This window comes from Channa argus, chromosome 14, assembly GCF_033026475.1.
Source record: "Channa argus isolate prfri chromosome 14, Channa argus male v1.0, whole genome shotgun sequence".
Taxonomy (NCBI): domain Eukaryota; kingdom Metazoa; phylum Chordata; class Actinopteri; order Anabantiformes; family Channidae; genus Channa; species Channa argus.
The window spans coordinates 17,558,333-17,574,503 of NC_090210.1; the positions used below are offsets into that span (position 1 = coordinate 17,558,333).

Here is a 16,171-nt window from a genome sequence, read left to right on the forward strand (position 1 = left end):
CCTCTCAACAATTTGGGGCAGAGTAGCTTGCTGCACGCACAGTCTCACGCACATAATATCTTAGTAATACAGGGTTTGCAAGATAAAATCAATATAACAACTTCCAAGGTGACCTGAGATCATCGAGAAGCTGCATTTCTAAAAGCTACAGTCATCCTAAAATCTTCTAGCCCAGTCAATCTCTCAAACACCTGACTGAACTTTGGTTTTGTGATGTAGGTAAACCCCAAATGCATATCAGTAGTCTGGGTGGCCAAAAATACCCTGATGCTTACAAGCTGTTGAACTCAGTTTATTTATTCTGGATGAATAAAAATGTACAACTATTTTTCATTTAGAGTCAATATCTCAGTAACTATTGTTATGTGTCTTCCAAAACTGTGATAACCCTGTTGTTGAAAAACAGGGAATCACACCCTTAAACTCAGTGACACGTCAATTTTTCTCCAACAGCGCATGTGCTTAATAAAGGCTCTAGACAGGGCAGTGGAAGTCTAGATGGGAGATCATTACCAGAGCGATGCCACCCAAGTTTTAAATCAAAGACCCTGTTTATTATTGTAACTATTATGAGTGTGTGCACCCATGAGTGCATGCGTGTTACCTGGCTGTTCAGGTTGGTCTAAATGACTCGATGGTGGGCCTGGCATGATAGTCTCCTGGACAAAAACATTCATTTTTAAGCATAACACGCAGCAATATTGAGAATACAATCTTGCACTGTACGTACATTATGAGTCATGGATGTTAACAATCGACTAAATGCCATCATGCTAATGAGTTTAGGATTTGTCACAGCCCCCACCTGAATTGGTCTCCCACACTCCACTGTAACCAGTTTATGGCACTTCTTGTGCACCAGCAGTTTGCAGTTGATGCATTTGTAGCCTTGTCTTCCCAGGCCCCAGATACGGTCTGTGCAGATTGCACAGTGAGCTCTCTGCTCAAGAGGGCAGACAGAGAAAAATAATCACAAACAAGAACACACTGAGTTGAGAGAAATGCTATAAAGGCTAATATTATTTATAAAACATGGATTCCTGCTGCTCCCCTACTCTATCGATCGATCAAACAAAAATTATTAAGCTGCAGGTCTTTTTCTCCTTTAAATGAAAAAAATAAAAAAAAGCTTTGAAATTTGACTAGTGTTTAGATTTTTATATAACACATAAAACAGTGATTATGTGAAAATGTGAAAAAGCACAACACTGAATAGTAGCTTTTAGAAAAGAAAGCTTTTGAAACACCCTCCCCCCTACAACTTCTAGATACTGAATTAAAGCAGGTCTGTATAAGACCACTTCAGCAAATTTCCAAAACCTCAAACATTCACACCCACGTCACGCTGTGACTGGTCAGCTGTGCAGACAAAGGAGCAAAATACTTTCTCAATTTTCCATCTTTTCATTTATTACACAACTATTTGAGGCACATTTATTTTTTTATGTGACGAAACAATATGTCTTACAGACTAGTTTTGACAGGATATAAACCAGGCTTTGAATAAATATTGTATAACAAGTTTTTATTCCAATGTCTCACCCTGTTAAAGCGTTTGGCCTGAAAGGCATGACCACTGGCATAGTAAAGCTTCCTCCAGCGCCGGGCTCCACGCCGATATATAGACTCTGTGGAGAAACACAAAAAGATGTAAAAGATGTGCAGTTTTATTTTAGTATTTGTGTAATTAGCACTAAAACACAACATTACATTTTTTAAATTAAAATCATGCAATAATTGTCCAATATGAAAGGTCCCGATGTTACACGTGCATAATATTGTAGTTGGAAGTATGGCTTTTGGCCAATATTTGTACATTTTAATTTCAAATACAAACTTTGGCAATGCCTATGTGTATGCACATGTGCAACTTCACATACAGTGTAGGAATTTTGATTTTCACACCATTTTCTGCTATGGATCTGTAGTCAAAGGTTTAAAATAAAAACATTTCTCAGTTTCTGTATAACCTCACCCTGTATATAATTTGTGCACACATTTTATTTAGATGTTCTCACATTATTTTCTATACATCCATTAAATGACAAACGTATGTACAGCTTTGTTCACGTGTTTACAAAGGATGATCAAGCAATCAACCAGGATTATTTCTGAGTACACTGACTGAAACATCAACTGACCCTTATTTCAGCAAATACACTTGAAAAGTGTCATTTTGAAATTCTCTCAAGTCAAGGTCTTTTCTGTGTCACACTTAAAATATAATAATAAATAAATACATTTGAGACCCCAGGTGTAAAAATTTGCTTCAGCTAAAGGAGGTGTAACTCACTGTCTTCTCCTGGACAGGGCATGCCAGGTTTTTCTGGTACACATGGAAACACTGGAAAGAAAAAAGCAACACATTTATTTAATCAAGTTATGATTTCATTTGAAGCAAGCAATGATTCATGAGAGAGTGTCTGTATGCTGCCAAGAACATTTCTCATTTTGACGAACAAACTTGTCTTCTCAAGAAATTCATGACAAAAATTCACTCATGTTGTGGAAGTGCGAATACACCCAGAGAAGAGAGGAGAAAAAAAAAAACAGTTCACAATCTCAAAGACGCTGAATATTAGCTTATGTATATGTGCAAGAGAGACAGCTCCACTGAGACCGGAGACTGTGTGAGTCACAGGCAAAGCGTGGGGTACAGCTGACAGGCTTGTTAATAAGAAGACCTGGCAAAACCCTCGCAGCACCTTCACATCTTCACCTCGACCCCCTCCACCATTTATCCTCTGCACTCTTGACCTCTCATCTCTAATTTGATTAAATCTTTCCTTTAAGCACAGAGCCCATGTGCGATGTTACATTCTTATACGTACATCAGATCCCTGGATGGGCCGAATACTGCAAACCAGCTTGGTGCCATCTAGCTAGCCACCAACATCACTAAATTAACACATGCAAAGAATCTTGGGATAAACTTGGTCGGGGTTTGGTTGTTTTTTGACTGATGGCTAATAAAATGTAAATATATAGTCTTCATTTTTGTGGCCAAATATATAGTAAACCAAATTTTCAATTTTGCATTACGGTTACACTGTTTTGATCTTGTTTCTTCTGCTAACAGACTGCACTGTATAGGCATTGCCAGAATGAAGAGGTACTCAATGCTTTATTTAGACTGCAATTGTTTATAATTAGTGTAAAAATGCTTTACATTGATTTTCAATGAATTACAAATGAATGTATTGATTTTTCACTCTTTATTGCTTTTAATCTATAGTCAGATAAAAAAAATCTACCTATATGATTATATTTATGTACACATTTATTTAGATGTTCTCATATAATTTTATATTCATTTGAAACTGCCTGGATGACGTTAGGTTGTTTATCATCTGAGATGCTGCCTCAAGTCTTGCAGACTGTGATTCAATGACCAGTGATGTGGTCAATTTAGAAATGAGTGGAGCAGAAAAGACCTGCAGATCAAGTAACTGGTCCGAATCAACATCCCACTGCCTAAAAGACAACGTGAGCATACACAGTTCAAGTGTATATGTTATGTTATAAATAAAGTGTGAAAAACTCACCGTGGATAATAAGCTCAGAGTCTTTGTTGAGCTCATAAAGACGCAGCGCTTCTTCCAACTCCAGCTGAGACGACACAGTGCAGGGATCACCTGACAGCAGAGGAGAGACTGGGTGTCATTCACCACTTTTACAAGCAAACAATAAATCAGGTTACTATGAGAAATCTGGTCAGAGTAAATCATCCACATTTCTTAGTTACCCACACATGCAACCTGAAGAAGGGATTTACTTTTTTATGTCAGAGCATTTGGATAATTACAATTAATACAAGAGATTTGAAGACATTATCCATGACTCTGAGAAATCAAAAATATCAAGACATCGTTCACCAATTTTCTTATATTTTAAAACAAAGCAATCAAGATATAATTGGCATATTAACAAATAATAAAATAATTATCTGTGGTTGGGGAAACACTGCCACTGGTGAAACATTAATTCTTTCATCGCACAGCTTTCCTGCTAATAAATAAACAAAAAGATGTTTTTACAATAGCTAATAATCCAAAGCTTTTAGTTTATTGTATGTGTGCATGCATTTAGCATAAATCACATATTTTCACTTCTATGGATCTGACGCCACCTTTTCTTTGTATAATATTAAGTTTTTATTTTTCTGTTTTTGTGTCAATATATTGTAGAAGCCCCACAGGGGAATCGTGGTTTCTCATTTGCATGACATTTAAAAGATCAAGTCGCTGTAAAAAGTCAACAATGACCAGGTGACATTTAAATCCAATGAACGACAAGTCATGCAATGACAGCGCAAAAACAATTAAGTGGTGCATAAACTTTATTTCCAGTTCCCAGAGTAAAAGTTGAGTGTAAAGGTTGAGTTATACAGTTGGGCAGCTTGACATTTAAAAAAAAATAAATAAAATAAAAATCTAACCCCGGTACATGTGGTATGATTTGTTATAGATGAACGTTCAGAAAACACTGAAAAAAGTATGTGGGTGTAAACAACAGTATAGAAGACTGCTGTAGTCGACATTGGCATTTCAAATAATATCCTTTTAATTATATTTGTACAGTGCTCAATCTAAGTCAATAATTAAAATACCATTCAGATGCAGATCTAAAATGACATAATCATTAACAGGATAAGTTAGGTGTGACACATAGTGGGAGCTGACACTGAGGTCATCATTTCTATTCTCAGTATTTTATTTTGGTCTTTTCAGCTTATCCTGTGAGTTCAGGGTCTCCACAGTGGATCATTTGTCCGCATGTGGATTTGGCACAGTTTTTAGTACGCCGGATGCCCTTCCTGACGCCAGGCTTGGGACCAGCACCGTGTGGCTGGGGAGGGGAATGGGCTGTTGGAGGTTCCGTGTCTTGCCCAGGGACACTTCGAAATGTGATCGAGAAGAGCGGGGCGCAAACCTCCAACCCTATGGTCAGGAGGGGGCCACTCTACCAACTGTTGCCTCCCATCCATTCTATTCTCAGTGCTCTACCCAATTACACAAACAAAATCTTACTTTATAAATAGTTCAAGAACGTAAACTATGACATACAATGTAGATTAAAATGATACAAACTAATAGATGATGATATAGAACCAGTTGGACTACCATGTCAAATGTAACAGGCCAAAATGTATGGGGCGACTGTGGTGCTGGAAGGTAGAGCAGTTCTCCACCAATCTCACAGTTGTTGGTTCAATCCCCGTGTGTGTAATTGCGAATGGGTGAATGAGAAGCAGTGTAAAGTGCCAATAGGTAGAAAAGCGCTATACAAGTGCAGACCATTTACCAAAATATGGGTTTTATGTTTATTGAAAAGTTTCAGTTTCAGGAATAGTAAGTGTCATTATGTGCCCGAGAGAATTCACTTCCACAGATGTTACAAAGACAATAGACACAAGAAAAAAGATAGTGAAATTCTGTCAGTAAGCGTTTCAAATACTCCATTCACTGTAACAAAGGTAATTTTTGAATAATAGTTTGCCCTATAAAACTCAGGGTGATGTCTTAAAAAAGCTTGTTGTGTACAAACAGTTTTAAAACCAAAGATAATCACTTTACAATTACATAAGAGCACAAAAAGTAAAAAATCTTTTCCATTGAGAGCCTAAAAAAATGTTATTGCAATTATGATACATTTTTATCATGAACATGAGTAAATAACACTATTCAACTACTGTGTTTATACAGAAATATTCCTTTTTATTTCTTTAGGATAGTTTCCAGCACTCTAAATAAGGTTTCTCAGCTCATATTTCTAAGCATACGGCCTACAGGAGGTGTATTAGATCTATGGATATGACTGAAAGGTGAATCATGAATTTGAATTAACTTACCGAGCCATCTAATTAGCTAAAATGTTTGTGTTTACATGAAAATTGGTAACTGTTTGTGATGCACAGCGATGCAGCAGATCATGTGAAATAATAGACTATTGATGGTAACTGGCACTTTACAGGCAATCATCCAGAGATGCACAATGTTGAAATGGAACAATTAATTCTATTAATTGATCATCAAGGGTTTCCTCTGGGAACTCTGGTTTCCTCCCATAGTCCAAAGACATGCATATTAGGTTAATTGGTGACTTTAACATGCACACTGGTGTGACTGTGAGTGTGATTGGTTGTACTCTATGCCTGTGTAATTTCTCTGTTGGCCCTGAGATAAACTGGCGACCTGTTCAGGGGGTACCCCATCTCTCGCCCTATGACAGCTGGGATAGGCTCCACCCCCTTTGAGACCCTACACAGGATAAGTGGTTACAGATAATGAATGGATGGATTCATGTTGCAAAATCATGAATTTTAGGTTGCACCAATTTAAGAAAAAGAGAAGAAAAAAAAAGGCATGCTTGATTCTAGAGGGACTGTAATGGTTACGAGGGGTATAAAATCCTGGTACTTTTTATGAGTTGTATTTACACAGCACTATGTGTTTTCCAATGATAGAATGAAAGGAGAGACAGCTACAACTAAAAGAATACATCATTGCAACTGTTAAACAGACAAATGACTGCAGTGGCTGCATGTGGGTGGCTACCAGTGGGAGCTGTTCTGTCTAATGAGGCTGGACAAGTTGACCTTACCTGAGCAGAGCACTGTGACAGCTCCATCTTTCCTACGACAGTATTACTGCTGCATACTAACTGGCACGAAGATTTGTGTGTGTGTGTGTGTGTGCGCGCATCTTTTGCTAGTCAATGCATCCTCCAGAATGGAGGTGGAGAAAAACAGTGGCACTTTTAAGACTGAGATCTCAGTATATGTCAAAGGTTGCTGCATGCCGGAGAGATGTGTGTGTGTGTGTGCGTGCGTGCGTGTGTGACACACACACACACACACACACACACACACACACACACACACACACACACACACACACACACACACACACACACACACACACACACACACACACACACACACACACACACACACACACACACACACACACACACACACACACACACACACACACACACACACACACACACACACACACACACACACACACACACACACACACACACACACACACACACACACACACACACACACACACACACACATATATTTTAAAAAAAGAACAGCCTGGTAGAACAGCATGCCATCCTAAGGGTCAAGGAGTCGTACCTTCTTCGTCAATCCACTTCATGGTGAAGAGCTGGTCATTGTCCATGGAGCACATGTCCCTCACTTCCCCATAAAGACCCTCATAAGAAATGGATGGCTCAAAATGAGTTATCATGATGTCCCTGCAGAAAATACAAACAAGTTAGAAAAAGAAGTTAATATCGTAGCCAGTCAGTATATATGCAGTCACTACTGGCAAAACTGACATTTCCTTTTCAGGTTTATGCTTGATGGATGTTTTAATTAACTACTTTTATTGGCTTTTTACGCATGTATTGACAATCATTATTTTCATAATGAATTACCTTGTTTATTTTTAAATAACCTGTAGATAGTTATATATGAAATAGTAAAGAAATAGTGAGAAGATGCAGATGTTTTCAAATTAGCTTGTTTTGTATGAGCAAAAGTGCAGAACAAAAAATAATAAATATGAAATTATATTAGAGAGAAAATCAAATCTCCATATTAAAATGCTGGAAGCAGGAAAAAGGTCTTTTTTTGAATGATTAATAAACTTTTAGACAACAAAGTCTTTTGCCTTGTCCCTTCAGGGTCGCCAGAGAAGGATGTTAAATTGGCACACCCCGGATGACCTTCCTGCCGCAACCCTTCAATTTTTATCCAGGCTCGGGTGCGGCACCAAGGTGGCTGGGTGGGATTTGAACCCTGCATCCCAACCCAATGCTACCACTGATCCACCAGGCCCCCTGATTAATACACTTTTAGACATTAGGTTGAAACATTCACTCCCTCCACTTTCTGACAGAGCATCCTTTTTTCCCCAAACACTGCTGTGTGTGAGTCACAGTCTTGCAGTCTGTCACATTTGTGTGTGCATTCATCTGTGCAGCTTTATTGTGGGTGTGAGAAAAGACAAGAAAAAAACAAAACAAGAAAAAGCGAGTGAGAAAAAAAAATAAAAAAGACTGCAAAAGAGTAATGAATGCAAAGAAAGAAACGGCAACAGAATGTGTCACAAGTGATGGTGGTTGTGCCACTACAATTGAGGCTCACTGTCCACTACTGTACTCCACTACTTTCTGGAACACCGGAAAAAACTAAAAATAAGGGTGGGAGACAATTGGCTTCCGGCCCTTTGTCAAGAAGTGCACTGCTCTCTGCCTCATCAGTTTATGCAAAACGGAATAAGAGACAACACTAAGACATAGGATGATGCGGAACAAATAAAATCTATTAGGGGTGTGTGAAAAAGAAAAAATGTGTTCAGCTAAGAATCCTCCTTTATATTGAATTAATTATTCTTAATTACTTTTACTTTTAATAAAAAAGGTGGAACTCAACAGCGTGGGCACGTTACAGCATATGGACAGCAGACAGCACACAAATACTACAGTTATTTTGTACCAAATCAAAAGTTTATTTTAGTGACTCAATAATGACTTTGGCAGGATGAGGGCGGAGGCATTTTGTAAACAGTGCATACCCCACAACCAAAAGACTAGAAGAGCATAGCAACAACAAGAACAAATCAACACGAACAGTTCAGACATACACAACGCAGTGCTTTTAACCAAGTTGGTCAACATTGATGGGATAAATAATTTGCTTCAAAATACCTGCGCTGATGCAGAATTCGGGATAATGATGGTCCCCTCCAGTCAAGAGGCCAATCTTCACTGTGGCAAAAATAGCATTAAAATAAACACGGGGAAGAACTCTGCTTTTTTTCCTCTCCCCCTCTACTTTACGCCACAACTTATGTGCCAATTTCTGTTTTTACCAAACAAACAGTGACACTGGTCTGTGAGTTATACTTTTAAATATGGAATCACATTATAATACTATAAGCTTTTTACACCTGTCTTACAATTTACGTCTCATTTCATTTTCAAATAGGCAATACAGTTCAACCTATAGTTTATAACTTTTCGCAAATACTTTTTAGAGATATGCACAATAACTTAATGTGGAGAGGTGCTGTTGATGCTGCCTTTAACAGACTCACAGAAATATTCTTTTTTATTTCTTTAATATTAAAAATTCCTTTTTAGCAAGGGTTGCCCCTTCTAACCAATCAGAGAAGGCCAAAATCTGTGCATCACATGCTAAAGTTGAAGGGTATTTCTGCAAATCTACCAGATGCCACAGGGTGTGACACAGCGTCAATAATGGACACCCAAGGAGGTTAGGTTTTGAACCCTATGCTATAGCTAGCTTGATCCACAAACATTCCATACTATATCTTTAAGTAAAGGTTCTGAATTAAATCAAGACACTAGAATCTAAATGAGATCAAACAGAGTTTGCCAGAGTTTCCAAACATTAGCAGATATCCCTGCGCACTGGATTTTTTGTCTCATATTTTATAGCAATATTAGGTCTGATGTGACCTGCTCCCAAGCCTCTGGGTAGCCTCAGCTGTGTTTACAACCCAAAGATGAAAGAAGAAGAGGGAATATACCTAAGCTTTTACAGGTCTGCAGACGACACGAATCTGAGCTCACACTGAGTGGGATCACGAGCAGGTAAGGAAAAAGAATGAGAAAAACCAAAGGGGAGTAAGACAAACACACAGGAGTAAAATGTAAATAAAAATGGGGCAACGTATAAAATATGTCCCAGCTTGTAGGGAATGGCAGACAAGGACAACTACATCTTAAGATTTTCATCAAACTGAAAGCTTTATAGCAGCACGATATAATCTTAAGGCATGGACGGGTAAAGAACACACACTTTTAGGGACATTTACTGTTCACTCCCAAGGACAATGTAGAGTGTATAAGATCACCATACACGCTAGACTGATGTATTGGCTGATATTTAAATTTCATATTAATACTGATCATCTGAAGAGTGTGGCTCATGATCGTGCTGCTTTCGCACAGCAGGTATTAAACTATGTGGACTGAAAATCACACATCAAAAATGAATGGAGCACCCTGAGGAAGAATAAACTGAGGCAAAGCTTCAGTTCATTACTATTCCTGCCTCCCTCCCTCTATTTTCTCACCGTCTTTCTCCATCCTGCCAGTGTTAATCATTGCCTTTGTGTGTTTGTGTTTGTGTGTGTGTCTGTGTGTGTGTATGGTGGGGGATTCTGGCAACTACACTCTTGCAGCCTAATCTATGCTCCCCAACCTGCACAGCAGAACTACTTCCTCCTAAAGCCCTGATAACATCAGAAGATAGAGAGTACAGAAACACATAAGTAAACACTACACTACGCTGCACTATAATTCCCACACTGTGACTGTAGACTGTGTGTAACCGGACCTGAACTGTGGGTGTTAAACACTACTGTAGTTAAAGTTTAGCATCGTCCCAAGTGGCTGAAACAACATCCTGCGTGACACAAATACATGCTAAGCTAATGACTGAAGTTACAGGAAACTGCCAGAGCAGGAATGCACAAGACTCACTACATTTTGTTTTGGTTTGATGGAATTTTAATTGCTGTACTTTACAACTGCCACAAAATACTGATAATTCCTTAAATTGTTTAAATCAAGCAAAAATGCCAAATTATTGCTGATACTAGCTTCTCAAACATGAACTTACTACTTTTTTACAGCCTAACATATAAAGCACCAATCTCAAATATTAGGCATTTTAAGACAAATCCCCTTGAATTGTATTGAATTTTATTTTAGAATACCAGTGACATATAATTTTAAACATTTTGATCAAAATAAACCATCAAATATTTATTATAGTTATCACATGACAATTAACAAACTTAACTGAAATGTCAACAATGTATTTTTACCATTAATAAGACCCCCCCCCCCCCCCCCCCAAAAAAAAAAAAATCCAAGCTGTGGGATTCCTATGGGGGATTAAGACAGAAAAGATTGTGCAGTGAGAAACTGGGAACTCATCACTTGTGAGTAACAGGGAGGAAGTGGCATTCCACACAGACCTGGCATTCCTCTACTCTGTACCATCCCACAGAACAGATAAATTAAAGTAGGAGGAGGAGAAAGGAGTGTTAGCCTGTGGCCCTTGTCTCTTAACTGGAGTGAGCAGGACTCTCCAGCCCCATCTGCACAGCATGAAGCCATTCGTCACCAGTGAGCACTCAAGCAAGATGAAGGGTCAGGGTGCCTCGCTGTGCTTTCATGAGCACCTAGGATCATCCATCTCTGTCACTGCTGCCACACTTAGAAATGCAACCCAACAACACCTTAATACAACCCACATGTGGAAGCTCAGAGTACTTAAGTCACATGCCAACACAGACAGACAATTTAAAAGTATATAAAATAAAATAAAAAAAATACAAGCTTAAAGAGGGAAATGCACACGTAGAAGATGGAAATTTCCAATCAGCCATCCATACACAACTAATTCCCTAAACTTCATTTCAACTCTACCAGTCTGCACCGAGTAAGGTCAGGGTGACTGGTCTAAACCCCATGATGCTGTGGTCTCCCAGAAACAAGGGAACCTTTGGTAATAAATAGGAAGGAGCCACACTCCTCACAGCACAACAACAGACAAACAAGCTTCAGTTGGGCCAGGAGACAAGGTCGCTCCCTGACAACAGATTGACATGTATAGGTAAACACGAGCTATTTTACACACAATGTTCAGGATGTGCACGTGTCAAAACACAGATGTTACATTCATGGTAATCAGCGGCTGAGAATCACACTTGCCAACTTTGCTTAACTGTTGAGATGTGTGCTGGTGGATGAATGGGTGGGGGTTTAGGTCTGTGGTTTGGTGCTTGAGGGGCTTTCATAGCAAAAGTAAACTCCAAAATGAGAAACGCTTCCCGTGTTTTAAACAAAGCTGAGCCTTGGAGCACTGATGCAGATAGTAGAGTCTTTGAAAAAGAAAAGCAACTCCTTTCAGAAAGAGAAAAATAACTGAACTGCTCTATCGAGCCGATGTAATCCAAGTTCCCTGCCAAACAACATGCCTTACACAGGAATCCTGAAGCTGATCTAGCACATAACAAGCCTTGTATTAGTCAGTGTTGGCAACTCTGCAAAAAAAATGCTCCTCACTCCTGACATTGTGACACACTGGCAGGGATATATTAAAAAACATTTTTTTTTTTAAACAGTATTCATTTAAGAATTGGCTTTAAAAGTTTAAAATTGATTGTACAGGAATAAAGTAAGCTGACTGGCAGAAAAAGAAAGTGAAGTGTCAGAAGCTACTGCCATAAGCCTATACTGTACTGCTTTAGTCAGATTTTAAGAAGGAATGGTGTATTTTGGTGTTACCCATTCAAAAACATATAGACTTTAGGACAAGGGATCTGAAACTGCTAAAATCCTAACTGATTATCATATTTTAGGCCCCATTAGCATCCCGAGTCATAACATAGCAAAACATATACATTTTTCTACAGCACAAAGTGAATACCATCTTAGAACTCATATTAAAAGACATGTATAAAAGACAAACATCAAAAAGATAATCAATTAGGGTCAACTAATGGATTTGCTGACTAGTGCAAATCCTAAAAGTAGAGCTATTAAATTGTTAGAATACAATAATATTACAGTAGACATTTATTATCATGTATAGTTTTCTCTTTATATGACTGTAAACTAAATATTTTTGGATTATTTGGTGAAATAAAAACAATCCTTTTTATTGTTTTCTGACACTTGAATTGGAAATATCTAACATCTACTACCACAGTACTGTATCAGTATTTGTACTGTATTGGTAGCCAAATGCCAGTCATGTGCACCCAGTGCATTTGCAGCCTTCTCTATTGACCCTGAATGAAAGCAACACAGAATCAAGTCAGTGACTGCTACAGGCTGACACCGGTCTACTGATTCTGAATGACAGCAGATACGCAAGTACAACAGAAAACTAGGCATATTTTTAGGCCTAGCTTGAAATGGCACACCCATAATTGAATTAGTATATCTTTCAACCACAAGGCCTATTTGAGGCCACTGAATATTTTCAGTGTCATATTAAAGGGAACACTTGTGAGATTTGTTAAGACGTGTAAATATTAGTGTGTTTACATTAGTGTGTATATATTAATATTAAAAAAAAGCATTTTCATGATGAATATTCCTTTGGAATAATGCATCTGCAGGTCCAAACCTCTGTCAAATCATCGTACAACATGTGAAGATTATTTCTGCAGTGCTTGATTCTTAAAAAGTGAAGCTGAATAAAATCGGGTTTAAGCTATACATTTAAGCTATAAATTTCATTTGTATATCACAAATGTTTAATACATCCAAATACAACCGTTTTAGGCATTTTTTTTTCAAAATTCATCCAAAAATTACCACACAACGCAACTGAATGTTGTTGATTCTGCTTTGCAGGGCTCTAGCTCTGCAACGGATTGGTCAATATGAGTAAATGACACCCCTTTGGAATCATTACAGCCAATAGAATAAAGCTACACCCACCAAAATGAGATTGACAACACTGTCAGCCAATCAGAATCAGCAGAGTGCCAGCGTAACAAAACAGCAAAGATAAAAGGAATTTTATAACCATCAATATGCAAAACGATTTCTGTTGTTATATTTTGGCTTTTATCTCTCTGATGCTTTCATGCAGAGTAGTTTGACATTCATCTTTGGAATCTGTGGCGTCTCTGCTTTCATTTGAGGAGTATGTTGTGTGTTCTGCATAGCTGAGATAGGTAGGTGGATAGGTAGGAGATAGGTAGGGCGAGAAATGTAACGTCACCTAGGTCCCAGGAACGCTTAAGCTCAACAAAACAATCTACTACTGAATCAGAGAAACTAAAACTTGCCTGAAATTAGAAGACATTGATTTCAGATTTGGGATTGTGTCAGGTCACAAATGTCAAAAAGCTGATTTCGATAAACACTTTTTACCCCCTATATAGTGATTGGACACCTGCAGTCTTTCATCCCCCAATGTTATATAGTGAAAAGCTCCTGTTTTTAAAACAGTATAGTGATTATTTTCATTAGTTTTAATAATGAATTCTCAATATATTTTTCTCCGATGAAATAATTAGTTCAGCTCTACACCAAAACCCTTTTCAGGCTTTAACACACATTTTAATGATATCATTGGAGAAGGTTTATAAAATGTTTGTAGTTATTTTATAACAGTAGTGACTTGAGGTCCAACCGAGCTCTAAATAATTTAATTTTTTAATAGTTATTACAAATAAACAGAATGCAATTTTCAAGGCTGCAATTTAAGTTGTAATTAAAATAAGTTTTTTTTTTTACATTACACATTCAAAACAAAAAGACTGAAAAGACTGGGTAAGTAAATTTCAAAAACCCAAAGTTTCCCTTCAGCGAGCCATAATGGAAATGCGCTTGACAATATAGTTTTGGTATTATCTGTTATGTGAACCCATGTTTTTAGAAGAGAGGTGATGGAGCCAGAACAAATGTGCTGAACACATCTCACTAACTGCCATGGAAGATAACACCACAAATCCAGCATAAAACAAACAAACAAACAAACAAAAAAACACTATCAGGCCATGTTCAACAATTCATTATTGAAAACACATCTGCTGATTTAAACCTCCAACCGCTACCTAGTTTAGCTAGCTTAGGTGTTTAAGAGCATCACTCCAAGTGTCTAAGTCAAACCAAAGTGCAGAGTTTATTCAATGGAGTTCATTAAACCTGACTGTGTATATGTCCTGGAATGCATGGCTTTCAGGGTGAGATGGGTTAGTCAGCTGAGCATTTAATGAGTATTTGCATCAGACTTATATACACCACCTAACTTTTTTGTGATGGGACAGAGAGGAGGTGATGAATCGACAGGGAAAGAGAGAAAAAAAACAGCAGATACAGTTAAGAACAGAAATGTTAAATGGACACGTTTGTTTATCTTGGTGAGGTTTTCTATTGTGTATGCGCAGGAATGAGCACAGTTATGTAAGATGACAGTATTCTGTTCAATGCTGGGTTTATAGCTTCATTTATAGCTTATTTGCAGCTATAAACAACAGCTGCTCTAAGCGCGAAACAGTTATAGTCAAATACTAATAGCGGAACATCACATGGTCAGAGCAAATTTTTACAGGTAATATCTCAGTTCTTATAATATACTACATTCATTTTCAGTCATCATTTAGCCTTAACTTCTAACAATCTGTCAGTACCAATATACTAATTCAGAACCTTAATATCACTCCTAACTTTAAATCCTAATGCCTGCAGAAAAAATACTTTGATAACTTTCTGGATTGATGCAGCCTGATAGGTGAACTATCACCAATTTATGCATTCCATCTTTGGTAACATACCTGAGATTCCTCAGCAGGAACCTCATAAATACTTTACACGCTTTGCTCTATGAGATGACACCTAATGTTCAACACCCATTTCGGAGTTCCTGAGGTGTGTCACAGCACCAGTGTGAAATACAACAGGTCTGGCTGAGGTGACATGCACTACATGTTTTGCAAGTTTTGGCTCGGCTCCAATCCACTGGCACCATTAACAAGTGGAACAAGGAGTGTCATATAGAAACTAGTGAGTGACCAATGACTTCTGTCACTTCATCCAAGTTCCAAAATGCAAACAAATGAACAGCCTTTGCCAAGTTTGTTATGAAAAAAATTGAAACCAGGAACAGTTCCATATTCCATTCATTCATCAGGCATGGATAGTATCTTAACATTTATCATTTGTAATATTATGTAATCTTTTGTCTTTTTCCCCTCTGAATAGTTATTTTATGTATACATTTGGTTATTGTTAGGTTACTACTAACTGATTAGAGTTACTACTCTAACCAGGCACAGAGAGATGGTTAAGCCTGTTTCAGACATGAACTCTAGAAAATGTAAGGAGGACCAGGTCAGCAATTTCAAACAATTGTCTGATATCTTACAGATCAATTGATTAAAATGATTAGCTGAGGACATAACCGGTAGATGAATTGATAACATAAAATGATCATTACTTGCAGTCCTATTTAAATGTGACGAATGTGAAGTTAACATTACATAGATGTTTCTGAAATACACAAGACTACAATGTAAAAAATATGGCAATTTAAATTGAGGTTTGTGCTGTGATTGGTGGTCAAACTACCGTGATTTCCTGTTATAAGTTA

General features: G+C 37.8%; 1 protein-coding gene across 1 annotated transcript in view; it reads right to left on the bottom strand.

The window, feature by feature from the left end:
- Nucleotides 1-16,171, bottom strand: part of prkci (protein kinase C, iota) — a 29,144-nt gene that overhangs the window by 11,989 nt on the left and 984 nt on the right. Inside the window, exons 2-7 of the mRNA XM_067474832.1 lie at nt 7,151-7,272; nt 3,546-3,635; nt 2,294-2,344; nt 1,543-1,628; nt 806-940; nt 605-659 (exon numbers count right to left, since the gene is read on the bottom strand). Coding sequence (XP_067330933.1) covers nt 605-659; nt 806-940; nt 1,543-1,628; nt 2,294-2,344; nt 3,546-3,635; nt 7,151-7,272 — 539 coding nt within the window. The remainder of the gene's footprint in view (nt 1-604; nt 660-805; nt 941-1,542; nt 1,629-2,293; nt 2,345-3,545; nt 3,636-7,150; nt 7,273-16,171) is intronic.